General features: G+C 48.1%; 1 protein-coding gene and 1 long non-coding RNA gene across 2 annotated transcripts in view; one reads left to right on the top strand and one right to left on the bottom strand.

Moving 5' to 3' along the window:
- AUTS2 (activator of transcription and developmental regulator AUTS2) overlaps positions 1 to 24443 on the top strand; it is a 1021658-nt gene extending 997215 nt beyond the window's left edge. The window contains 12 exon segments of the mRNA XM_032459496.1: positions 45 to 265; positions 1962 to 2006; positions 5011 to 5106; positions 7383 to 7454; positions 8905 to 8934; positions 10562 to 10633; positions 13701 to 13842; positions 16638 to 16715; positions 17618 to 17701; positions 18844 to 19066; positions 21262 to 21661; positions 21663 to 24443. Of these exon segments, the coding sequence (XP_032315387.1) occupies positions 45 to 265; positions 1962 to 2006; positions 5011 to 5106; positions 7383 to 7454; positions 8905 to 8934; positions 10562 to 10633; positions 13701 to 13842; positions 16638 to 16715; positions 17618 to 17701; positions 18844 to 19066; positions 21262 to 21661; positions 21663 to 22517 (2318 nt within the window). The 3' untranslated portion in view covers positions 22518 to 24443.
- LOC116657439 lies at positions 8453 to 18845 on the bottom strand. The gene is made up of 6 exons (XR_004312509.1): positions 18661 to 18845; positions 17564 to 17798; positions 16823 to 17064; positions 14558 to 14808; positions 11224 to 11436; positions 8453 to 10608 (listed from the first exon to the last, which is right to left on the bottom strand). It is a non-coding gene; the product is annotated as an uncharacterized LOC116657439 (long non-coding RNA).
- Positions 24444 to 25059: the final 616 nt, after the last annotated feature.

The following is a 25059-nucleotide window of genomic DNA, read 5'->3' as shown; positions in this document are numbered from 1 at the left end:
ATCCCAGGAAAAGGCGTCACCCTCTCCCCTTTCTTCTCTTTCAGAGCAAGACATCTTGCGCCAGGAGCTGAACACGCGTTTCTTGGCCTCTCAGAGTGCTGACCGCGGGGCCTCCCTGGGCCCCCCGCCCTACCTGCGGACCGAGTTCCACCAGCACCAGCACCAGCACCAGCACACGCACCAGCACACGCACCAGCACACCTTCACGCCCTTCCCCCACGCCCTCCCGCCCACCGCCATCATGCCGACGCCAGCACCGCCCATGGTGCGTACCCCAGGCAGAAATGTGAGGATAAGTAGAGCCCGACTCCTCATACGCAGACGGTGGGTGGGAGCCGGCTGTCCGGGCACAGGAGGCTGGACGGGGAGTGAGAGCCGTCTGGGGGGCCCTCGGCCTTGCCCGACTTTGCTGGAGAGAAGCGGGTGCCCCCGGCTCCCGGCAGCCCTGACCCCGGGCCTGAAGTAGGAACTCTTCTAGGCCGTCACTTCTGGCGCTGCAGGTGGATTTCCTTCTAGAGGCCCTCCAAAAGGTCACATCCAGTGTCGGTAGTTAACTTCCTAAGGGTGATTTTTGTGCTCTTGAGCATCCTGGGGGTGGCTACCAGGTATTAAAATGTCTCTGTCAGTGCTTTGCACTAGCAAGTGAATGCTCACAGAACACCAGGCGTCTGGAGGAGGGCCGAGGAGGGGAGAGAGCTGTCGGCAGACTTGGACTGCATGGGTACCCCAGCTCTTTCCCATGGTTTCCTAAACCCGCTTTGTTAGGGGTGTTATGTTTCTCGTGTTTCATAAGACAGCTCCCCTCCCCAGTCTGCTGTTGTGCTCCGTCAGCAGGTGGTCAGGGAACCATGTGCCGTGCGGGGTCCAAACTCAGGCTTGCGGTAAGAGGGACCGCTGGCAGTGACGTGGTCTTGGTCTCGACCAGGGGCTAGCTAGTACATGCCCGGGAGGACCAGTTAGGGAATTTTTTTTTAACTTAGGAACGATAGGAAATGGTACCATGTTAGGATGCTGATTATTCTGAGATAGATTCCTGTCCGTCACAGTGACTATGAGAGTGTTTTACTTAGGTAATTTTTAACATTTCAGGAAATACTTGATTATGAGGCAATTAATCTGGGTATTGTGGGGGTAGATTTCAATTCCATGATTCACCAAACTTCCCATCCTCTTCTCCCTCTGCCTCCCCCATTTTGTTCAACTTAATTTTTTTAAATATATATTTTTTGGAAGTTTATTTTATAAGTTTTATTTAGAAGAATATTAGAGATGAGGCCTTGGGCCCACATTTTTTTTCCTGTGATAAATCCCGTCCCTTTTTTTGTGGATGACCTATACTTCTCAACAATTATATTTCTAAGGGCCTGTTATTTGGGGAGAGAGTTTATACTAGCCTGAGTAAGCTGTTTCTCAAATATATTTAATCTAACTGAGGGGAGCTCTGGCACCAGGATGATGACAATATTTAGAAAAAACAATGATATGCTCTTTTCTGCTGAAAAGAAGGGTGCGAGGACCTGGCTCAGATTTGTGTTGGGGGTGATACATTCCAGAAAAGAGCTGAATGCTCAGTTCTGCCAAAGTGAAGGTGAAAATGGAGGGAATTCTCTGGGTAAATCAGACCCAGTGCTCACTTATCTCTGATTTATCCAAACAATTGCCTCTTTTCTCCAGTTTAATTGTTGGGTTTGTGCCAGTCTCTAAATATAGACCAAATAGAAAGACGCTCCAGTGTGGTCACAACCTAAATGCACTGAATGGGTTTTCGCTCGGAGTTTCTATTTGTGTTGCTTTCTTGTCACAGTGACTCAGGAGCGCAGACTGGTTTCGTACACGGTGAGGTCGTGGAGTCTGACGACAGCATCACGGCCGAGAGGCTGGCATAGGGCCACCTCCGCCGAAGCAGCGAACAGAAATGTAGATTCTTTAAGTAACTAGCTTTTGCTTTGATCCCTTTACAGTTTGACAAATACCCTACAAAAGTTGACCCATTCTACCGGCACAGTGTGAGTCTCGTTACCATGCTACCCATTCAATGTAACCGCTTTTCCATTCGTGTGCTCTTGCCACAGATCAGTAAATGACTCGCAGCCTTCCCTAATCATCTTTGCAAGAGTTCCCATTGCTGCTCGTCACTTTGGATGCTTGCTTTTGTGACGTTCGCTTTTGGTAAAGATGCAGTATCATCTTCTGAATCAAAAGATCATAGGCACACCCGAGACGGGTGTACTGTGTGGCAGCCAGCATCCGTCCTGCCTGAGGCGGCATCCACAGTCAAATCAGTAAAGCTTCAGGAGACTGAAATCCCAGATTTCAGGCGTCGGCCAAAATGTCATTCACACAGAATTCCTAGAATTCAACTTGAATTATTTCCTCCAAACAAAGTACCTTATGTTTTTCATTCATGCCTCTTCAAAGGGCATGATTTTCACTTCCAGGCTGACTGTAGATCCCTCGTCCACATGGCTGGTAATGGTCTCCTGAACTTGTTAACAACGCAAATAAAAATAGCATTTACATTAAAAACAGATCTTAAAATTGAAAGGCATGATTTTTTTTTTCTCTTTAAACTCTTTTTTTTTTATTAAAAAGTATTACTTGTTTCATGCAATTTTAAAAGTAGGTACTGGAACCTAATTTGGTACCAATCTAAGTTACATATTCAATTGCTTACAAGACAAGGGCTTCTTCAAACACCTTGACTATCTTACCATGATATTTTGATTATGGAGTGAATACTGCATCATTTTTACCTGAAAATTTGCAAGTTTCTCTGCTTGGTGGTCTATTTGTATTTTAAAAAATTAAACCAGAGAGAAGGAAGTTTAATAACTGCTTGTAGCCATGTTGCTTCACCATATTGAACTATTCTTGGTTTGGTTTTTGGACAGTTGTTAACTTAACATTCGAATACAAGTGCTACTTAATAGATCAGCCAAGCCTGTGACTTCATCCACACTTTGAACCAGATAATTAGACACTGTGTTAGTCCTAAGCTGAGAAGTCAAGACTAGAAAATATTGGGAATCCATTAAAAATTACTTATTTGAGAGGCATTCAGCAATGGCCTGAGGAAAGTGTATCTGAGTCCCTGGGCGCCGAGGTGTCCAGCACTGTTCTGCTTAGGACTGGGGTACAGGAGCATTTTTTGAATGGATATGCAAAACCCAGTAGAGCTACGGGTTTTCCCTTGGGGTCTGTCCCATGGATGGCACCATCCTTAATAATCACCAGGTTTCTGCCCTTTGTCTATACTTGCTAATTTAAATTAGAGACCAGCTAACAAAATCATTCTTAGAGAAAGTTTAGCTGCCCTACAGGGTAGCTCAGTTTACTTCCCAGGACCCAGTGCAGTGTCTTCTCATATGCATACTCCCCAGAGAGTCCTAGATCTAAGACGGACTATGTATCTATAAGTCCTAGATATAAACTTGGAGACCTGAATCTTTGGAAGGCTCATGTTTTATTAGTTAGGTACTTCAGATTCTGAATCAATGGGTGGAATAGTCAGCTGTGTCCTGAGAGGGTCAGTGATGGGCTAAAGCAAAAGGAAAATGGTGAGGATATACAATTTTTTGTTGAAAACATTAATGAAACAATACCCACCTGGAGGCAGAGTAATAGAAATTTGAGTGTGTTTCAGTGTGCTGTATTACATGCCTCTGCTTCACACGGTGTACTGGGGGAGAGTTATTTCATGTTATTAGTTATAGTGGGTAATGTATGAAATACTCAAGTCTCCCTGCTTTGGGGATTAGATGTTATAAGGGGGATTAAGATACAATGCCCTCAAGTAGCTGAAACACAATTTTAGACTTAAAAGTAGTTTTAAATGAGGGCACTTGGTTTGCAATCACTGTTTTAAGTGGATTTACTTCAATATCAATTAGTCTGAAAAACTTTGCTGCATCGTTGAAGGGAGCAAAATGAAATAAAGACCAACAGGAAAAGTACGTGCTCTGAAAACAGACAGGATTGTGAAATGTGGATCTCAGCCACTACCTGGAAATAGCTCACATAAGTGCATTATTAGGAAGAGCTTGAATTATTATTATTATTTTCGGCTACGTAACCACACAGGTGGGATGTTGCTAAAACATCTGTATGGTGGTTCTTTTTCTTTCAAAGTAAACGGAACCAGAGCAATAGCATCTCAGAGACAGTACATTTTTAGAAGGAGGAAAAGACGCGTCTGCATTGTCCAGTACTGCTGTGTGTTTCTTTTCTCCATTGTGTCCTCTGTAGACTGTTAATTCAAGACCGTTCATATTTTTAATTCAGAATCATTCTTCTCCCTCCACTGACTGGTCAAACTGACACATCAAGGGTTTGGCTCGAGGAGCCTCCAGTGAGCTTGTCCATCTTACAGAAAAGTGGGCGGCTCCACGGAAGGAACACGCAGAGTTATTTTACTTCCCCTTCCACAAATATCTGTCATCATTTTAGACCATTAAATTGTCCTCGGGAACTGCCACTTACCAGAACAACCTAATGAAGCAAGGACTGTGAATATTTTCTCATTTCCTCAATACTATTAAAAATCTAGAAGTACTAATTGAGTTTTAATGGTATAAAGTCCTGGAACCCATAAAGACTTGCTTCTTTTTCTTCCCTTTTTTTTTTTTTTTCCTTTTTCTAATTAACTTGTAATTTTCTGGGCATCTTCTTTGGCTCAGCACCCCTCCTGATTTTGATATGCAGTAAAATCTCCAACCATTTAAGACTTTATCCGATTTAACAATTAATAATTAGAAAAGCTCCCTTTCTAATGATGTCCTCATCTGGGACGTCATTTGTTGGCTGATTGATTCTGAACCACTTTTAACTTTTTAAGTTAAGTATTCATGGCACATCTGTGTGGTCATTTTCGCCATGGCTTCCTGACTAACGGAACCACACTGAGATCACTTGGCTTGCTGATTGTCGATGTCTTTCTGTGGGGAAGGGGATGTGAATGTATCATTTGCCTCCTACTAAAGTCTTTTCTCCCCTCTCCGTCTCTGGCCACAGCTCTTCCATTCTTATCCTCCTGCCGTATCGGGCATTCCCCCTATGATTCCGCCCACTGGCCCTTTCGGTTCACTGCAAGGAGCATTTCAGCCGAAGGTAAGAGACCTTATAACGAAAACACACAGGCGCACTTGTGAGTGGAGCCTCGGGCTGGGCGAGCGGGTAGCCTCCGCGTCCTGTCGCCTGCCAGTGACTCATTCTTCCCATGCAGGGCGACCATCGGGATTAGACTGTCCATCTAGTTTCAGACCTCAGCCAGAATTTAATTTTCAGTCTGTACTGCCCACGTGGCCTAAGATTTCCTGTGCTCTGTACATCAGGCAGAATACATTTTTTTTCCCACCAACATGGTGGACGGAAACCTCTCGTCGGGAATTCTATGAAATGCACATATCTGTGCACCAGGTTGTCCTTGAGGTGTATGTGATCAGCATCGTGCACGAGGTGTGTAAAAGCTGAGCCTTAACTGATTCTACCGGAAGGGAGGGAGACGTTTCCAGACTAAAATTATATCCTTTGAATTGTGCTCATTCTCCCCCATTTTGTTCCCCAGCCCCATCTGCTGGCAAATAGTCTGCCTCCTCCCTGGCCTCCCGCCCTGCTGCCGTGGTCACGCTTGCTAAGGTCAAGACTGGCATCCCAGTGTGAAATAAAGTAACCTTTCCCCTTTATAAGAGCTGAATTCTCCTCTGCCTAGCCAGCAGGAGACTCTCCTCCACTTGGGCGGGAGCTCTCAGGGCCAGCGTCGAGGAGGCCATTCTCAGAACATGCTGCCTTTTTTGTGATTTTCAATCTATCACAGCCCCTGCTTTATCTTCATACCAAAAGAAAAAAAAAGGTATTTCTCATGTTAGTAACCATTCTCAGATCGTAAAGCAGGAAATTTTGCTGTGTGTGATTTTGGTTTTCTTTTTTTTCCACCTCATTTCAAAGATAAAACACGAATTTGGGGCCAGGGTCTCCCAGGATGAGCACACACCACACTCACGAAGGCATGCTGCCCTAAAACTAGACAAGGGAAAAGAAACTGAAAAGCATTAGAGGTGGGATGGCTGGACCTTAGAAACCACATGGACCTGCGTGGAATTGCAGCTTCTATGCCAGGTTCAGTACACACACAGCTTGTACGATGGTTGTGCTTGACCCCTCCCATCTTGGGGTACAGTGATGATGATTTTTAAACTCCTTCCCCACTGATCAACTCTTCACTCCCCTCTTAGACCCCGATCTGTCCCCTCTAGGTCGAAACAAATCTCTAGTGCGTCCCCAACCAGTCTAGGTAGGTCATTTAATAAATTAGACTATTTCCCTCACTCACAATTATCCAATCACACCGAAAACTACATCTGGGCAAGCGAGTGTCTCTCCTGGTGTTGAAATAGGCCTTTCCAGGCCATCTTACTGATTGAGTATGTAGATTGCAGTTCATTAGTGGGGTTCTTCATATGTATGCAAATCAGGCTGTTAACAACTCCAGCTTAATTGTTAGTTGTACAGCAGCTGATAGCTTTTCTTTCTTCCATTCTTTTTCCCCCTTCTCCTTGCAGGCAAGCTTGGTGCCTAAACTCGGGCTCTTTTTCCACACGAGTTAACTTCCTGGTGGAAGGGGTTCTTAAATAAAATACCTGGTGAAAAATATCCTAAATCCTTTACCCACTGGAAAGTAGTGACTGTGTGGGCCTGCTGTAGGCTTCTTGTTGTTGTTAATTCAAAGGACAAAAGCCTACAGATAAGGTTGTTATTAATGGTATTTAAGAACAGCATTGGGAACGGGAACAAAAAAGCAGGCACCATTTAGACATCATTGAACAGGAGATCTGTGTGGTCCCCAAATTAGGTACTCTTGTCCCATTCCTACCACCGCTAATGAGTAATTAGTGTAATTCCTTGCTGTCGCCTGCCAGTTACAATCTAGAGAGTTAGCTTAATGTCTGTAAAACACTTTCAGTTGTTCTGATGAGAAGCACCTGAGATAGCACATTATGATGATGCTCACTTAAGCCTTGCTTGGAATATTTGGTGATGAAGCGAAAAAAAACAATGACAGGGCTGTCAGGGACTCAAGAAGATGGATTTCGGGGCAGCATTTGCATGTACATCTTGCCTCTCTTTTCCCATCCCGTGCTTTTGATGGCACTGTAACGTGGCTCGGTCGCCTCCTGGCAGATGGATGCCATTGCTGGAGAGGGCAGGCTCTGGTCAAGGTCCCTTGGGAAAATAGGGAGCGAGGTCCTCGTGACAAACGTGTGATCTTGTATTCCAGAATGAAACAAACAAGCGCTGCGTAGGCTCTGTAATCGGAGAATGAAAGATCTCCCTTTCATATCTCCTGTTATATATGCTTCCTAAGCTGTGGTCTAATTACTTTGTAGACGTCCAACCCTATCGATGTTGCTGCCCGACCTGGGACAGTCCCACACACTCTGCTCCAGAAGGACCCGAGGGTGAGTACACGGTGGGGCTCGGTCTCCGGGGACACCAGGTGTGTTTCTGCAGGACAGCCAGCCCAGCGCTCACACCTTCCTCAGCTCAGCGGGGCAAGCTGCTGCCTCAGCTGTTCCTTCTACTTTGTGGAAGAAAATGCCAGTTTCTCTTAGAAAACAGAATCTCTCCTGCAGCCACATGACACCAGGGGAATGACAGGGGAGAGGGATGGCTTATGGTCTGACCCCCAGAGTCGGACACTATGAGCTTGAGTGGTAGTTTCCACTCGACCACTCTTCTCTGTCTGTGTCTCCTAAAGTTTCTCTCACACAAAAGAAATAGCTGTAAAATGTCTTGAATGGAAAAGCACTAAACCCTTTTCTTCCTGGAAGTCACTGTGCCGCACAGCTCTTCCGGCCCCCCCACTTTTATTGTGGTCAGGCTCCTTTTGGGCTCTCGAGCTAAATAAAAATCCATTATACTTGTGTTATGTTACTTATTCATAACATAGACCAACCTTCAAAAAGAATGTGAAGTTACACAATAGATATAATCTTATTGATTATTATCTTTGTAGTAAATGTGAGAAAAGAAAATGATTACCTTTTACAGAGTTGTCTTTTTCCCTGGGTGAGGACAGTCAGAAACTGATGACCAGACTTAGGTAGAAATTTAAAATGATTCGACTGTGTAAGGATTTGTATGATGTTTAGTGAACTGCCTTTAAAATGTCTAATACCCCTAAATAAAGTACAGGCATCAGATTAAGGGTAATTGTTAAAGGTAGCCTTTTAAAGAATAGAAGTATAGTCGATTAACAATGTCATGTTAGTTTCTGGTGTACAGCATAGTGATTCAGTTATACATACATATACAGATAATTCAGATATAACCAGATGATTCATTGTCTCCTTTTCCTATTCTTTTTCATTATAGGCTATTACAAAATACTGAATGTAGTTCCCTGTGCTATACAGTAGGACTGTGTTGCTTATATATTTTATATATAGTAGTTGGTATCTGTAAATCCCAAAAGATAGCCTATTTCTGTTGTACAACTGGAAAGGATACTTCTCCCCAGATACTCATTCGTATCCAGCCTTTCAAGTCTGTGGTCTGAGGCCGTCTTGTTAGACCCACTCGGTGAGGTCCAGAAGGGCCGCTCCAGACAGTACAGCTCCTCAGATGTGTAACGTGAGCAAATCACGTTGCCAGAGGGCAAATGGGTGTTGATGAAACTTGTCCGGGGGCTTGTCGGCGTGGGTGTGCCAGCGCTTGTGGAGTGGGGGAGGGGACGCTTGGCACTTTTGATGGTGTGAAAATGGGTTAATTATTCTCTAAAAGGGCTTCATTTAAAAGTAAAATTCTAACATTTTAATTTCCCCTCCTAATGAAGCACTACAAATTTGTTAATTAGAGCAATTGTTTGAGTGACAGGCATGTAACCAAGTTGTCATTTTCTCTTCACAGTTGACAGATCCTTTCAGACCTATGTTAAGGGTAAGAAAGCGTCTTCTAGAACTGTTTTGCAACCCCCGTTTGACTCCCTGAGGGTTAAAAATACAAATCCATTACAAGGAAACAAGCCATAGAAATGCTGGAATAAAATGTTGGAAAGACGGCGATTGGGTTTGTCAGAGAGTGTGACGGAAAAGGGCCTAAACTGTTTTTCTTGGAGTGTTGGGGAAGCCAGGCCATCGAGGTAAGGCGAACAGAAAATCCAACTGCGTCAGAGTCTCTTATTCTGGTAAAAGGTTTGACGAGTGGGAACTTAAGGGAAAGGCTTAAGCTGCAGGCTGAAGTCAGGGTTTCACTGAGTTCTACTGTCTCTTGCACCTAGAATGCACATCTCCGGGTCTGTGTAGCTTGGCTGGTGGCTGCCTCTTTCTGCACCAAGTGACGTTGACTTGTCACGGCCATTCGACCTTTCTCTCTGGTGCAGAAAAAGGCTAAAGAAGCACTGGGTTGTTAACCTTCCTGAGAGGCCTGGAGAGGGGCCAGCAGATGAGCTGTGAAGAAACGCTGCCTTGACTTGGTGTGGGGTTGAGGGGGATGGGTGTTGCATGGGAGATGCAGGGATAATAGACACCCTGCTCTCTTTAACTTTCTGTGCATATAATCAGATAATTCATTTGTCTCCAAAGGGAAAAAAAGGATTGTGTCATCACTTAGGTGGATTCAAACGACCCATAATTTCATTACAAGAAGACTGACCCCAAACTTGGGCTTAAGAATATATTTCAGAAATAGCTCCTCAGTATAGAAAGGGGAAGTGTCCGTCCTTTGCCGGTGGAGAAACTGGTCCAGTGGTTCTCCTCATTGACCCTGCAGTTCCCTGAGCACATGTTCGGAGCTTACGGGTGGATTACAGATTATGTAGCCGGAATACAAATGTAGTGGGAAGAGGTGGCCCCTGCCCTCCAGGTGGTGAGGCAGAGCTCCCAGTTACTCCCCAGCTTAGCAAGCAGGACGGGAGCTAATTTGAGAGACAGGGGAGGACACTTGCTCTCTGCAGAGCCCAGAGAGAAGGGAGGAAGGTGTTCGCTTCTGGTTCTCTCTTTTCACTCGGAACTGAACGGTGCCCACCGACGTGCTTGGGCAAGTTGACTCTGAGCGAAGCACTTGTGGGAACTGGGCCTCAGTAAAAATGTGGTGGATTTCTTTGTAAAACCAGTGCTGGGGGGAGATGATGCAGGGTCTTTCCCCTTTCTTGTTCTTCGACTGGTTCACAGACACTAATGAGCTCTTCTGAACAGCCGATCTGCATTATAGCCTGGCCACGTTTGTTCAGCAGGGCCTCATGCTCTCGCAGGCCTGCCAGCTGGCGCCAGAAGAGAGGGCAGAGACACAGAGTGGGGCTCGGGCGATGCCATATCGTCCTTGGTAACCAGGAGGGCCTCATCCAGTCTGGTTTTCCGAGGAGAGTGGGGCCCGCTGGGGCTCCCCACCCTGGCCTGGGCAGCAGATTGCAGCTGAGAGGAGGCACTTGGAGGGTACAGAGCACTCTTGTTTCATGAAAAAGAAAAAAAAAAGCCTCTGCAGCCAGAATCTCCCAAAAGCTTTGGGGACGTTGATGGTGGTTGTCTCTGAAGTCCTCCTCCTGACCTCGCTGCCCTTCTTGTTCCAGAAGCCGGGGAAGTGGTGCGCGATGCATGTCCACATCGCCTGGCAGATCTACCACCACCAACAGAAGGTCAAGGTCAGTCTTGCTTTCTGCTCTTGGCCAGGGGTGGGGGGGGTGGCGGGGGGCTCTGCGGGTGTGTGAGGATTAAGGAAGCATTTACACAGACCCTAAAGACCCGCAGACGGGCTGGATCAAGTCTCTCTTGGAAAAGCTATTCGGAAATCTTACTGTTCATTTAGGGAAGCCACCAGCAAGATGGCAAAAACAGAAGCAAACTGGTAACATCCTGTTGGTTTTTATTTCCTTTTTTTTTTTTTAATGAATTTGTCATCTTATTGATCCAAAGAGCTTAAATATAGATTCAATTCTAAAATAAAGGTTTGGGGAGTCTAATTATAGTGGCCAAGTATGACTATGGAAAATACTTAGCCTCTGGGAAGAGCTGTACAGGAAAGTTTTCTGTAAGAATTGGTGCATTTTCAGTTATGCCTTTGGAAAAAAACGACACCTTATGCCCCATGTGATGCTTCCTTCCATTAGCCGTTCATATTACTAAAAATTACTCTTCCTGAAGCAGTACTTGGTCTGCAGTGACCTACCCACACCCTCACCCGTCCTGATGGCCGGGGCCAGAGGTCAGACCACAGCCAGCACTTGCCAGTTACCTGTCCAAGGGTGATTTTTCTCTTTTGTCCATATTGTCATCACAGAGATAAATACAGTCCATGCTTTACCAGGCCTTTATGATGAAATAGGGACGAGATCCAGAACTTCTGCCGATGACCCAGATGCAGCATCACTGGTTGACTTAGGGACCAAAGTGACCAACAAGCCCCGATTTCACAGTCTGGGTGTTTGGCAGTCTGTGTTAACAATACCTGGAACAGTGGGAGAAAACAACCAATCAAGGCATTCCAATAAGCTTCAGTTAATCCATTTTTTTCATGAACAAGCTTCAGCCCTAACAGCATTTGGGGGGGCATCATGAGAATAGTAAAAAGTCAACAAGCAAGAACAGGGAGTTGGTCATCCTGATTTTTTTTTTAATGGTTAAACAACTCTTAAAAAGACACCTTCAAAAATGAGGTCATGAAGGTATCTTGCCTTGGTGCCAAATACCTGCTCTTTCTCGTAGCCCATCAGTGAGTTTTGCTCACTTTTACTTTATTGTTACGTGAGGTTTAATTAGAAACCGTATGGTTTCGCTTTGTTAGAAAACGCGTGTGCTGTGAAGAGCTAACGAGATTCTGATGCTCAGTTTAATTCACTTTTGTTCTGGGTGATGTGGTGAGCGGAACGGTAGGGGAAGCACGTCCTCTCTGTAACTCCTTTGGTTAAAAGTGAAGAAGGATGTCGTGGGTGCCACTTTAGCCACTTCCTTTCCATGCAAGCGTCCCCAGCGACTAAAACTCCCATTAGCCCAGCTCCGTCAGGGAGACCTCTCGCACGTGAGCTAGCTGTGGTCTTCCCTCTCCAGCAGGCTCTCTGTCATCCTCAAGCTCCATTTTGCTCCATGGACCTAAGTTGTGGTTAATGGACCTGTGCTGCTGTGGATCGTGCAGCATTAGCACTAAATAATTTGGCAACCAAATTAAAGGAGGCACTCAGAAGATGCTTATAGGTTCATAGTGGACTAGAAGCTCTGTGTTGGGGGTTGGCTGTTACCTGATAGTGTGACTTGCTTGAGCGAATTCCTTAGAGGCTGGAGCAGAAATTGCATGGGCTCCTTTCTCCCTAATGTTCATTTACTCATTCTGTTAGTCACCCACCAAGTATTTCTTGGGAGAGCCCGCTGTCTACAGGGGTCTTATGCCGCAGGCTCAGGGGGCACCCATCTGTCCTGGTGCCTGGTTGCTCAGTTCGAGTCGTCAGGACCAGCATGTGGAGGAAAAATGGTGAACGGGCCACCTGTGTCCAGTGGGTGCTGCCACCAGCTTGTGGTTTCATTTTAACTGGATTGGATGGATGAGTGGGATTGCAGCCTTCAGCCAGGAGGGGGTGGCAAACCCCTCTGGTCTCTCGATTCTCGCACGAGCTAGATCGGATGTCTCCTCGCTGCTGTCATGTTGTACCACAGGGCAGTGATGGGTTTATAGTAGAACCTGTGGGAGTTTGAGGCAGAGTGGGGCCAGACAGACCGAGAGCATCCATGAGTCTGAGGGATGGGAAGGGTGAGGGTGAGAAACCAGTGAAGGGCTGTGGAGGAGTGGGAGACTGGAGAGTGAGAGAGGAGGTGATACGTGGGAACCCTTGGAGCCTCAGACCCCAGCAGGGGGGAGGTGGGGAGAGGTGACACCCATGCAGAAAAGGCTGCTGAGAATCAAGGAGGGGCAACTGGGAAACCGTGCTCTGTGAAGGAGGCCAGGGTAAGGAATCAGGAGGAAGGTGAGCTGACAGACGAGGTGGATGGATGAACGAGAGGAGCTAGAGAGACGGCAAGTGACGGCAAGGCCTGCAAAGGAAGAGAGGTTCTCGATGGTTTACTGGTCTGAGCTGCCCTCTTCCTCAGGGAATTGGGGTAGCAGGCACAGTGAAAGCCCCTATTAGTTAAATTAATATCCCCACTTTGTTTCTGTTTGTTTCTTTAAAAATATGTAACAACAATCATTGGAAAATTAGCTTGTAGGCATGCAAATGTTTCTTCATAACTTCAGCTACTAATGTACTGTGATCTATTAGACCACGGTGAAGAGTCATTAAACAATTAATTTACACAGCAGATTATTCATGCAGAATTCCTAATAAAATGAGCTTTAAAATACTACCATTTAAAAACTTGCTAAAATAAACCTTTGCAAAGAATCATAAACTACTTCGCAACAGTGGTGGTTTCAGTAAATAGGGATATGGTCCTGTTCCTGAGCCATATAACCTCAAAGGCTGAGCCCGAGTTTTGCCCCTTGTCGTGTCTGCTGTGAGTAGCAGGCACTGCCCACCTCTCTCAGGTGGGCCTGCTTTTAGGGCAGTTGAGGGTTAAATGCTCTGTGGGTGGCTGTTTTCCCACAGCGTATGTAGACTTGAACCTGACTGGGGCTTGGACCCCAAGTGCACCATTCGCAAGGTTGACACTGTCAGTCTAATCTTTCTTCCCTGCTGTTTCTCTTGGGGTTCCCACCCTCTCCTTCCCCTCTTGCTGCTGTAGAAACAGATGCAGTCAGACCCACACAAGCTGGACTTTGGACTGAAGCCTGAGTTCCTGAGCCGGCCTCCAGGCCCCAGCCTCTTTGGAGCCATCCACCACCCCCACGACCTGGCACGGCCTTCAACTTTGTTCTCTGCCGCTGGTGAGTTCAGGGGGGCAGGGGAGAGCGCAGAAATGTAGTTCTCAGGTAGCTGAAGAAGCTGTCTGTGCTCTGGGCTGCCGCTCCATCACGCCCCTAAAAGCTACACTTCACATCAGTTTGCAAGGCAGCATCTCGGAACACTTGGGAGACGGACCTTCTCCATTGATGTGGCCTCTTTTGTTAACGAAGGAAAAAAAGGCCGTCTCTCCTTTCGGGACACATATCGCCCCGGCTCCTTATTTGCTTCTATATTAAACCACTATAACTCACAGCATGTCAAACGCTATTGAGAAAGATCAGAAAGCTTGCAAGGGCGAATCGGAAGGAAACAATGCCCGGAATCGTGTAAGGCCACGGCTGCCCTCAGCAGCACTCAGCGGTTTCGCACCGCATCGCTCAGTCATGCTGTGCTTGAGGGTAAAGAAACACAATTAAGACAGTTGCCGGTGGTGTGCTCTGTGACGAGGAGGCTGAATCAGTCAGTTGCTTGTAATGATACAGGAAATGTAGGGGACAACATGTAAAACCCCCACGGGATCTATTCATTAACCTCCGAGAATACCCGCTCCCAAGTGCCTCTTGTGCGTGCCGAAGCGGGCCTCTGAGCATCGCTGCATCAGATCACTGCCCAGTCCTGCTCCAGTGCAGACAGGGCCGGGGCTGTCGGGAGTATGAGGCTGACAAGAGCAACCCTACGGGTGTCAAGGCCCCTTACCTTCGGTCTTTCTAAAGCTCTCTTCAGCAGCACGGGCCTGGCGCAGGGCTTCCCTGGGTGATTCTCGTAAATGCCACCGCCGAGCTCCATCACTTCATTCCCACTGTGTGAACTGGAATGTATCCTTCTGGGCATAAATATTCAGGGGGCTCCCTGTTTCTTGTCCTTAGCGAACAAGTTTTGCATCCATCCTGCCAGCTGCCTTCCCAGGCTTTTATCCAAGACTCATGTTTGGTGGACCTAAGGCTCTTCTGTTCAGGAAGAAAGAAATACCCACATTACAAGAAATCATCATTTTAATGGGCATTGTTGCCACAGCATGTGAATCACCCTGCTAAGGTCTCAGGTTTTCCTCTGTTCCATCCCGGGACATATTTGAAGGCTTTGTTACCATGGCACCTAGGCTCTGAATCAGGGCTACGTTAAGAACAATTTTTGGAGAGAAAGAGCTTTCCCCTTGGCTTCCATCTGAGCCAAGCAGATGAACTGGCTTCTTTTGCCTCAATAATTCTTGAAGCTACGAGGCACCTCTGGGGCCCTGGGCCGAGCGAGGGCCGATCTTCACTGACGCATTAATCAGCTTGTGCCGCACCGACTGTATGCAGCCGGAGTTTTATTTAGCTAGCAACTCTGTTCACGCCTAAGACTGTCCGGGGCTGTCTTCGCTCTGAGGACGCGGGGTCTCGTTTGTGCACTTTCTGGGTGGAGGATAAATCACCATCCAGGGCTGAGCAGGTAACTCCTCAGGGGCTGCCTCCCGATGCTGCGCTGCCGCGGCTCTGATCTCCTGTGTCCACCCCAGGCCCGCGAGGCCCTTCCAAGCTAGGGGACAGAAATCCAGAACACAAACTGGGTTCACAGGGTGCTGTGAGGAGCAGCCTCCTCCACTTAATCTGTGTTTCCTGAAGGAATTTATACTTGTTTATAGTTCCTATAAACAAGTATATGCGTATAAAACTATCGCGCGTGTGTGTGTAGTCAAAGTGCAAGGGATTGTTGGAATAGTCATTACTAAATCCACTCAGGCCCTGTTTATACTTCCATTCTGGAAGGTAATCTTTTCCAGTATAAGCAATATTGGATTTTGCCTCAAATGGTTATTTAGTGGAACTTTAAACTGATAGGTATAATTGACACATCCTTGTTAAACTCAGCCACTTCCACCTTGCTGTTGAGCACTAGTAAGTAAACTAGGGCTGCTTCTTCAGATGACCTTGGCTTATGTCTTGTCTGGAGCCAAGCCTGCCTCCCAGAGAACTTGCCTCCTCAGGCATTGGCTGCATATTAATAAGCCAGTTGGATGCCCTAGGCTTTTAGAAATTTAGAAATAGCATCCTTCCCTAAGCCACATGTGCACCCTCTGTGTCTCTCTTCCTTTAAGAAAAGGACTTGCGACATCCTAAGGAAATACATATTGCTCAAAGCAAAACATAAATTAGAGGAGAAATGGAAAACCATAGGAGAAGAGCACTGAGTCAGACCTGCGTTCCCTGGCGGGCAAAGTAAGGTATAACAAGAGTCGGTTATGAGATTATCTGTGTCCAAAGACACGCAGAAACTAGCTATTCCTGGCCCTGAAGGTCGAGAGACGTTGGAGGACTTCATGTCCCACACCCTGATGTAACTCACAGTGAGGTTCACAGGGTCAGGCTTTATCAGTATCCTTCAGTGCAGGGGCATGACAGCTAACACATTTTCAGGAAAAGAGATTCTGTAAATGGCCAAGCAGTGCAGCCCAGGTACGCAGCTTTGGGACAGCCACTCCCATGCCCAGATTATGAAAGTCTTGCCCCCTGGGATGTCTCTGAAGAAATATTCCAGAGCCAGAAGTTCCCCTTTTAGGTTCTGTGTGTCAGTGTCTTTAACAAGGGCCAGCCAGCCCAGCCGGGAGAGGCTGATTAATTTCTGCTGCCCAGCAAGCACATTTCTCTTTCCCTGGAGTGTGGCTGGGTGGACTTAAATCATGTTTTTGCTGTAACATATTCTCTCACAGGGTCCTTGGGTGACCAGAGCTAGTTGCAGGATTGAACCCAGGGCTGGCTTTCTATAAAATCTAATTCCATTATATTTGACCTAACAGGTGCTGCACACCCAACTGGGACCCCTTTTGGGCCACCTCCTCATCACAGCAACTTCCTTAACCCTGCTGCTCACCTAGGTGAGTCACCCATCAGTGACGGGCAAGGGTGTGTGTATCTCAGAAAACCTTTTTTCACTATGTTCCTGCCACATTTCCTGGCAAGTTGTGCTAGACACCTCACTTACTGCTTGAGGAGATGGCGCTGTTCTTGGAGAAGTTTAAATCCATGCCATCCGTCTCCAGGATCTCATCACCTCTTCTCCCACATTCTTAGAGTAGATCTGTGCGCAGTCATGGTTCTGCGTGGAGTTACTGGTGGTTCCTGAGTGAAAGCCATGCCTTGGCACCTCAGAGAATCCACATTTACGGTAGGCTGTTCCTGCCCACTGGAGAAGATGGTGAACTCTTGCCCCATATAAGAGCACCGCTGGAGGTATAAAGAAAGGCAAGATGTTATTATGAAGAGATGGCACATCTGTGATTTTTTTCATCACTTCACATTTCACAGCCCTATTAAGACGTCTCTTCCTAGTAAAGGTGCTTTTTTGTGGCTTTAATTTATTTGATATGTTCCACAAGCGTACAAGCAGATGCAGGCCACGGTATGCCCCAGCGACAGAGTAAATATTCGTTTGCCTTCAGAATTTTATTGATTTACTTGAGATGCCATCTTACTTCTGTTCCACTCGAGCCTATAGGGCACATCCTAGCAGAGGGGAGATAGGCGGGAAGGCATCTAGCAGAGTGTGGCTCGAGAAGAGAGAAATGGGGCAAAATGCACAGTTCCGGCAAATAGCTCTCACAGATACTTCGCTAACCCAGTGCCCAAACCCAAGTGCAGGGAAAACCCTTTGCGTAATCTGTAGGAGAAGTGGGACAGGTCGGGTCTGAGTATAGACGGGGCAGGGCTCCCAGGATGCTCTTACCTTCTCACTCAGGAGATCTTGCAACCATGTCCTTCCTCCCAATCTTGTTTGCAGAGCCTTTTAATCGGCCAACTACGTTCAGTGGCCTGGCAGCAGTCGGTGGCAATGCCTTCGGAGGACTTGGAAATCCTTCAGTTAGTGAGTACCTCTAACTTTTTAAAATCGGCGTTTAACTCTTTATCTCCTCTGATCTGTCTGTGGCTCAAGACCTTTCTGGATGAAAGGAAACTGTGCTCTTTGGAAACAAATTAAAGTTATATCATCGCAAAGCTGGCCTAACCAGTGGAGTTAGGTCTGAACCCACGTTTTCAGGGTAGCCCCCTGTTAGTGAATGTTACGGAGGGTCAGGAAAGGTAATGCAGTCAATTGACCTCCAGAAAGTTTGCTGAAGTTCATAGTTTGCTGCATACTGCATCCCAGACTTCAGCCACAGCTCCCGTTAGCAGGGAAGACAGCTTATTAAAATTTCATCTTGCTTTAGTGGGAGTGAGAAAACGCACTGAAGAATAGCGGGAAAACTACTCCAGACTCAGGAGAGTCAGGAGTTGGTGGCACTTTGCGCTGCATGACCTGGGAGGACCGTGTGGTTCCACTACTAAAGTCTCTCCACAGGAAGAGGCTCGCATCTCCTGCCCCTGTCCTGAGCATCCCTTAGTCAATGAACGTCAGCTTGTCTTCCCTTGTGCTGTCCACATGTCACCCTCTCCGGATACGGGAGACGTATAATGCAGCTCTCAGCAACCATCGCGGTTCCGTCTCGTGTGGGGGCCCCACCGTCCACTTAGATCCATTTAGCCCCTGTCTGGTCTCTGCTGACACTGGCTGTGGTTGCTGAGGTCGTGGACAGAGGAGCAGTCGTGTTAGCAGGGCCGTGGCGGGCAGAGGACAACCACAAATTCTCCTCTGAACTGAGCGCTATTAATCTAAGTCACGCCATCCAGATACACCCCCGTGCATGCTGGGGCCTTCTGCATGCACCAGATATGCGTGATTGGGCACTCCTGGTACCTGTTTGGTTCTTTTCCTTTTTACTCTCCCCCCTCCCGCCCCTTTGCCTTTGGTTTAAAAAAAAAAAAAAAAAAAAGCTGTGAGCTTACCTCTCCAGTGTAGGACGAGTTCCTCTAATGAATTTGTTAATCTCCTTTCCTTTTCCAGCTCCCAATAATATGTATTCATTTTAACTCTGAATGCTGTTAAAAGTTTTTTGGTAAGTACCTTCATTACAGCAGATTATATATAATTTCTCTTAAACCTTTTTGTTCTCCACTTCACCATTTCAGCACCCAACTCAATGTTCGGCCACAAGGATGGCCCCAGTGTGCAGAACTTTAGCAATCCTCACGAGCCCTGGAACCGGCTGCACCGAACGCCTCCGTCGTTCCCGACCCCTCCGCCCTGGCTGAAGCCAGGGGAGCTGGAGCGTAGCGCGTCCGCTGCAGCTCATGACAGAGATAGAGATGTAGATAAACGAGACGCACCTGTTAGTAAAGATGACAAAGAAAGGTACGCAAAGAACCCGCTCTCGAGTCCCAGTGGGGGAGCCCGCCGCACGCCGCGCACCGGCCGCCCGCCCTCCCCGGCCCGGCCCCGCGCTCCCCCCGGAGCCCCGGCCCCGCCCCCCACGCAGCCAGGGCCGCGCCCCAGGCCCCCCGCGTCCCAAGCGCACCCCGCCTCGGCCATCCTGACTGCAGGCCACCATCGGAAGTCTGTCCCCAGTACTTAGCGAGCGAGTCCTGACCCAGAAGCAGCGCCACACTCAGAGCCTCCCTCCTGCGAGCTTTAGTGTCTCCAAACACAGCTCTTCCGCTCAAAGACAGTGAGGAGGAGTCCGGACCAGACACACACAGCATGAAATCAACACCATGTTTGCTTTCCAGTTCGTGCAGTCCATTGACTCATCCATAGGTTTTCTCGCCCTCTTCCTCTCTCTTTTCTTTTTGTTTTCTGTTAGAAAGTCATGTTTGCATTGTCTCATCATATTTTTCTCAATTTTGTTCAAACTCAAATCCTGGGTTCCCGGATGACGGGTAACATTTTGCTCACCCCGCTTTAGAGAAATGTCACTAAGCAGTTTGGGTCTGGGTTTTGTTGAGCCAGTGGGTAATAAACTTTACTAACCATTTTTATTTCTATACGTGGTGACCCCTGCCTAAAAAAGAAGTAGCCTTCAAGAGAAAAATGTCTTAGAGTTATTTCTTCTGAAGGATGTCACTGCATTCTTGATGAAGTGCACCCTCTTTATTCCCCCTTTCTTCAGGCTGTTTTCATTTTGAATGAACTAGCAAGGAACACACAAGATGTGCTTGACGGAAAATACCTGGTGACACTTTCCTTTTGGTACTTAAGTCTCAAATACGATCCAAATCTTTAGTTTCCCTTTACCGTTTGTACTGTGTGTGTGTGTATATATGTGTGTACGTGTGTCCTAGTGATTTAAAAGAATTGGACTTTGCAGGCTCTAAGTGCAGCGTTGATCCAGCATAGATCATCATGCTAGCTGATTTCTCAGAAAAGGGAAGGAGTTTTTTCCTTCAGGACAATATAGTAAAAAAAAAAATCTCTTAACCAACGGGAGGACCGATTATGACATTCAGCTCTGAGCTGTTAAAACCGCCAGAGTGAGGTGCACCTGGAGTGGGCACCCCTGAGACCAGGAGCTCTCTCGATGGCCTGTCAGTGAAGAGAAGGCGGGCTATGGTGCAAACCTTTCCCCATTTTTCTTGATGGCATCAAAATGTCCTTTTGGATGAAAGTCAATGATAAAATACCTTCTCTATTCTTCCCTTTAAAAACGTTCTTCTTCTTAGCCTTGGCACGTTGGCTAGAAGCAAAACTTACAGGGGAAACCATCTTAATGCTCTCCCTGGGCCCCCTCTTCTCCTGAGCCCAACCGGCAGCCTGCGTCTCGCCTCTCCACGTTTACCTTATTGTCCTCTGCTGCCTCGCGTTTAATGCCCCGTACACTTCAGCCCTCACCCAGGATGGGGCCTCTCAAATTCTTTCCCATTTCCACCTGGGGAACTGTTCCCCTGAAGTTTTGTGTCTGTGGCCCTGCTCTTCCTGCTGGCTCTCCACTGTCTTCTCATCAGATTTTGGCTTTCTTGGCTTTCCTCACACAAAAGTGCTTTCTGCAACCCTGAAGTCCTGAATTTGCGGTTTCCCTTCAACCCCTCAGCGCTGCATCTTGGAGGTTGCCCTGTATCTGCCACCTTTACTCTGAAACCTGCCCTCTGTCCTGATGTCAGGAGAGTAAGACACGTCAAACTCTTCCTCTCGCTGGCTCTGCACTGCAAGGGTGGAAGGAAGGTTGCATTTATGTTTGGCATGCAGAGAACCTGAGAAGCCAGGCAGACAAGCGTGTGGCCCCGTCGCCACCTTCCTGACCACGTTGGTCATTTCAGCGAGCTCTTCCTCCCTGGTCTTGATTCAGGCGTGTGCCTCTTACATGCAGTGTTCTTCCCCCCTAGATCCCCCCCCCCGCTCACCCTCATCCCCCGCACTTCTCCCCCACCCCCAGAGCTTCCTCTGACATTGGGGTGAGTCAGGTCGGGGTGGCTGGTCGGACCCCAGGAGGGCACGTCTGGCTGCCTTGGTGACCCGGCCCGAGCCTGGCCTCTTCACACGCCATCTCATCGGCAGCCCCTGCCTGGCCGGCAGCCGGTTTCACGTGCCTCCTTGTGTCCCTGTCTCCTCCCCAGGGAAGGCGTCGAGAAGAGACACTCCAGCCACCCTTCACCAGCACCCGTCCTCCCGGTGAGCACCCTGGGCCACAACCGCAGCTCAACCGAACAGATCAGGGGTCATTTGAACACTGAGGCGCGCGACAAAGACAAATCCAAAGAGAGGGAGCGAGACCACTCGGAATCTCGCAAGGACCCAGGCGCCGACGAACACAAGGCGAAGGAGGGCGCCCTGCCTGAGAAGGACGGCCACGGCCACGGCCACGAGGGGCGCGCCGCGGGCGAGGAGGCCAAGCAGCTGGCCCGGGGGCCGTCGCCCTACACGCGGGCGCCCGCCGTGGACGGGGCCAGGCCCAGCAGCGCGGCCAGCCGCGAGGCAGAGCCACGCAAGGGCGAGCCGGCCTACGAGAACCCCAAGAAAGAGCACGGAGGTCAAGGTGAAGGAGGAGCGCAAGGAAGACCACGACCTGCCCCCTGAGGCCCCGCAGACCCACCGGTCCTCAGAGCCACCGCCGCCCAGCTCCTCGGCCAGCGTGCACCCGGGGCCCTTGGCCTCCATGCCCATGACCGTGGGGGTGACGGGGATCCACCCCATGAACAGCATCAGCAGCCTGGACAGGACTCGCATGATGACACCTTTCATGGGCATCAGCCCCATCCCAGGCGGAGAGCGCTTCCCGTACCCGTCTTTCCACTGGGACCCCATTCGCGACCCCTTGAGGGACCCCTATCGAGAACTTGACATTCACCGGAGAGACCCGCTGGGCAGGGACTTCCTGCTGAGGAACGACCCTCTGCACCGGCTCTCGACACCCCGGCTGTACGAAGCTGAGCGCTCCTTCAGGGACCGGGAGCCCCACGACTACAACCACCACCACCACCACCACCACCACCCCCTGTCCATGGACCCGCGGCGGGAGCACGAGCGTGGGGGCCACCTGGACGAGCGGGAGCGCCTGCACATGCTCAGAGAGGACTACGAGCACCCGCGGCTCCACCCCGTGCACCCCGCCTCCCTGGACGGACACCTGCCCCACCCCGGCCTCCTCACGCCTGGGCTCCCCAGCATGCACTACCCCCGGATCAGCCCCACCGCGGGCCCCCAGAACGGACTCCTCAACAAGACCCCCCCGACGGCGGCACTCAGCGCGCCTCCCCCGCTCATCTCTACGCTGGGGGGCCGCCCCGTTTCCCCCAGAAGGACTACCCCTCTGTCCGCGGAGATCAGGGAGCGGCCTCCCTCCCACACTCTGAAGGATATCGAAGCTCGGTAAGGAGAGAACAGGACACAGAGGGAGAAGAGGGCCCGCGGCCGCACAGCGCCGGACTCCGGAAAGAGCGAGGGCCGAGGGCCGCCAGCGCCCCGAGCGCAGACGGGGGGGGGGGGGGCGCCCTTACAAGCCCTTCCCCTTGTAAAAATGTATAGACTCAGTGCAGATTTTGAAATGTTTTTGTATATGCTCTGTTGAAATTTTTCAGATCTTTTAGCCAAGTCCTATGTTCCCATGTCTTCCCCACTCTTTTGGTTTCTTGTATAAAACTTTTTGATTTGAACCAAAACAGTAAAGAGGGTAACACTCACCAGTGTGGTGATGATCGGGGTGAAAAATCAAACAGTCCACACAATCCACCGTACAGAGCTCTTTCAGACGAGAAGGAAAGGTCATGTACATAGTTATGTAAAAAAAAAAAAAAGAAGAAAAGAAAAAAAACAGATTGCTTCATGAGCTAATGGTTCATATATGCAAAAGGGTAAGATGAAAGCTTTACTTTGTACAGATGTAAATAGATAAAGATTAAGTAACATAATACATTAATACTTCTTAAAATGTGCTATTTGCAGACTTAATACCAGTGAGCACAGTCTGCTGTGTTCCCATGTATTGTTCTAGACAGCTAAACCCTTCAACTATGCAATGAATGTTAGGGCTTTTCACAAAAGCCCGCCTAACTCAAAGGAGCCTTTTCAAGTCCATTTACAACATACTTAAGGTCATATTTTCCCTGAACAAGCGCTTACGTGATATGACTCTGTTTTCCTTGCTTGTTTTTCAAACGGAGAAACACCCGATTTTGCAAATCAGACCCCAGGCTGAAACTTCGCTTCTGAAGTTGCTGCTTGTGGGCCTTTGGCGGTGGGGGGGAGAGTGCAGCCCCGGAAAGGTAACCGAGGACGTGAACAACCAGTGCCAGGAGGATGGGAGTGGTCAGATGCCAGGATCAGGGGACACAAACAGGTGGCCAGCATCTCGTCACCCTCAGTCACGTGACTGCACACACATCTCATGTGGGAACCATGCGTTTTTTTCAGTGTGTCCTGTTTCCTGTCTGTACACACCTCCTCGTTTTGTAATGAGATTTAATTACACCCAAACAGATCCTGAAAGAAAGCGTCGCGTTTTCTCAGATGATGGATATGTTTTCACTGTATTCAATAGCTGACGAAGTCAAGGTGCACATTTCCTAGTGTGACTCATCGTATTCCAGTCGGTAATCGAGTCTGGGAGTAGCCGAAACAGGTCAACCTTGGGGGGCCAGGGAGAGTTACCAAGGGTGAAAGGTGGCAGAGACACGGTCTTGTGTGTGTGGTGTGTTTTTGAGTTTGCATCAATCTTAATGTCTCTTCATGATACTTTTATAATACATGAAGCCTCTTGTCTACATATTTGGAGAGAATATGACTTTACTAGCAGAGAAATACAATATATCTTGTCTACTGGACTGTAAAATATATGTATGAAATAAAATTAGTTCCATTTGGTCTTCTAGTATATTAAAGTGCTATCTGACATTGTTATCCTGTTTTTGCAAAAAAAAAAAAAGTTAACTACAGACCATTGTTTCTAATAAGCAGAGAGATCTATTTTAGTAGTCAACTGAAGGTTTAGTTGTGAGCTTCAGATTTTGTGAATTCCAGATGTTGTGCAGTGTTTTCGTTTTTTTTTTTTTTAAGACAACAACTAAAAAGGAAAAAAAAATCCAAGGAATATGTACACTGGAACTTGTAGTGGTAGCTTTCAGTATTGTAAAGAGAGTGTTCTATACAGACCTTTTTGCTGTTTCTCCTGTATGTAATAAAGTCCTTTCTAGATCCTATGTGAAAAGAAACGTGAAGCGACTTGAGTCTTCAGCATGTTCTCATCGGCGGAGCCTTCTTGTGTTATGTAAACTGTGCCATGTTATTAAAAAATGTGAACTAAGCTTCCAGCCGCTTGTTTGTGTGAGACGACCATCGTTACCCTAGGGAAGAAGCCACACCTGCAGACCGGGCTCTGGAAGAGGAACGCCTCAAGCCCAGCCCGAGTGAGGACAAGAGGCTGGCCCCCTCCCCAGCGTGCCAGTTAGTCTCTGTAAACATTTGCGATCTGCACAAGCAGGTGTGGATTTTTTTTTTTTTTTTTTTTTTTGGTATGTTCTCAACTAAAATCCTATAAGTCCCGGGAAAGTACTCTTGGATTTCGCAGACGATACATGTGCGGGCCGAGTTAGGCAGCGCCCTGTGTCTCGGGCCTCCCCCGCCCTCGGCACGTGCTTTGTTCGCGGCAGTGACGGATCTGACTGCGGGCCTCTGACAAAGCTGGTGGATGCGGTCAACAGCCCTGTCAGGTAATTTGTTCCCGTCTCTTCTTTGCCTGTGTCTCGCTGAATTCCACGGCATAACCCTCGTCAGCTTACAGACTTCTCCCTTGTCCTCTAAAACCTGTTTTGTTTTTTTCAAGATGTAAAAAATTGTTCCATTTTCTGGTGTCAACATGATGACGTTGCCATTTGGATGAGATTGTTTGGATTGGTGTTTGTATCTTAACTGTTGGGGAA

This window comes from Camelus ferus, chromosome 18 (assembly GCF_009834535.1).
Source record: "Camelus ferus isolate YT-003-E chromosome 18, BCGSAC_Cfer_1.0, whole genome shotgun sequence".
NCBI lineage: Eukaryota > Metazoa > Chordata > Mammalia > Artiodactyla > Camelidae > Camelus > Camelus ferus.
The sequence above is the reverse complement of the archived record's forward strand: the minus strand, read 5'-3'. Positions and strand labels throughout refer to the sequence as shown.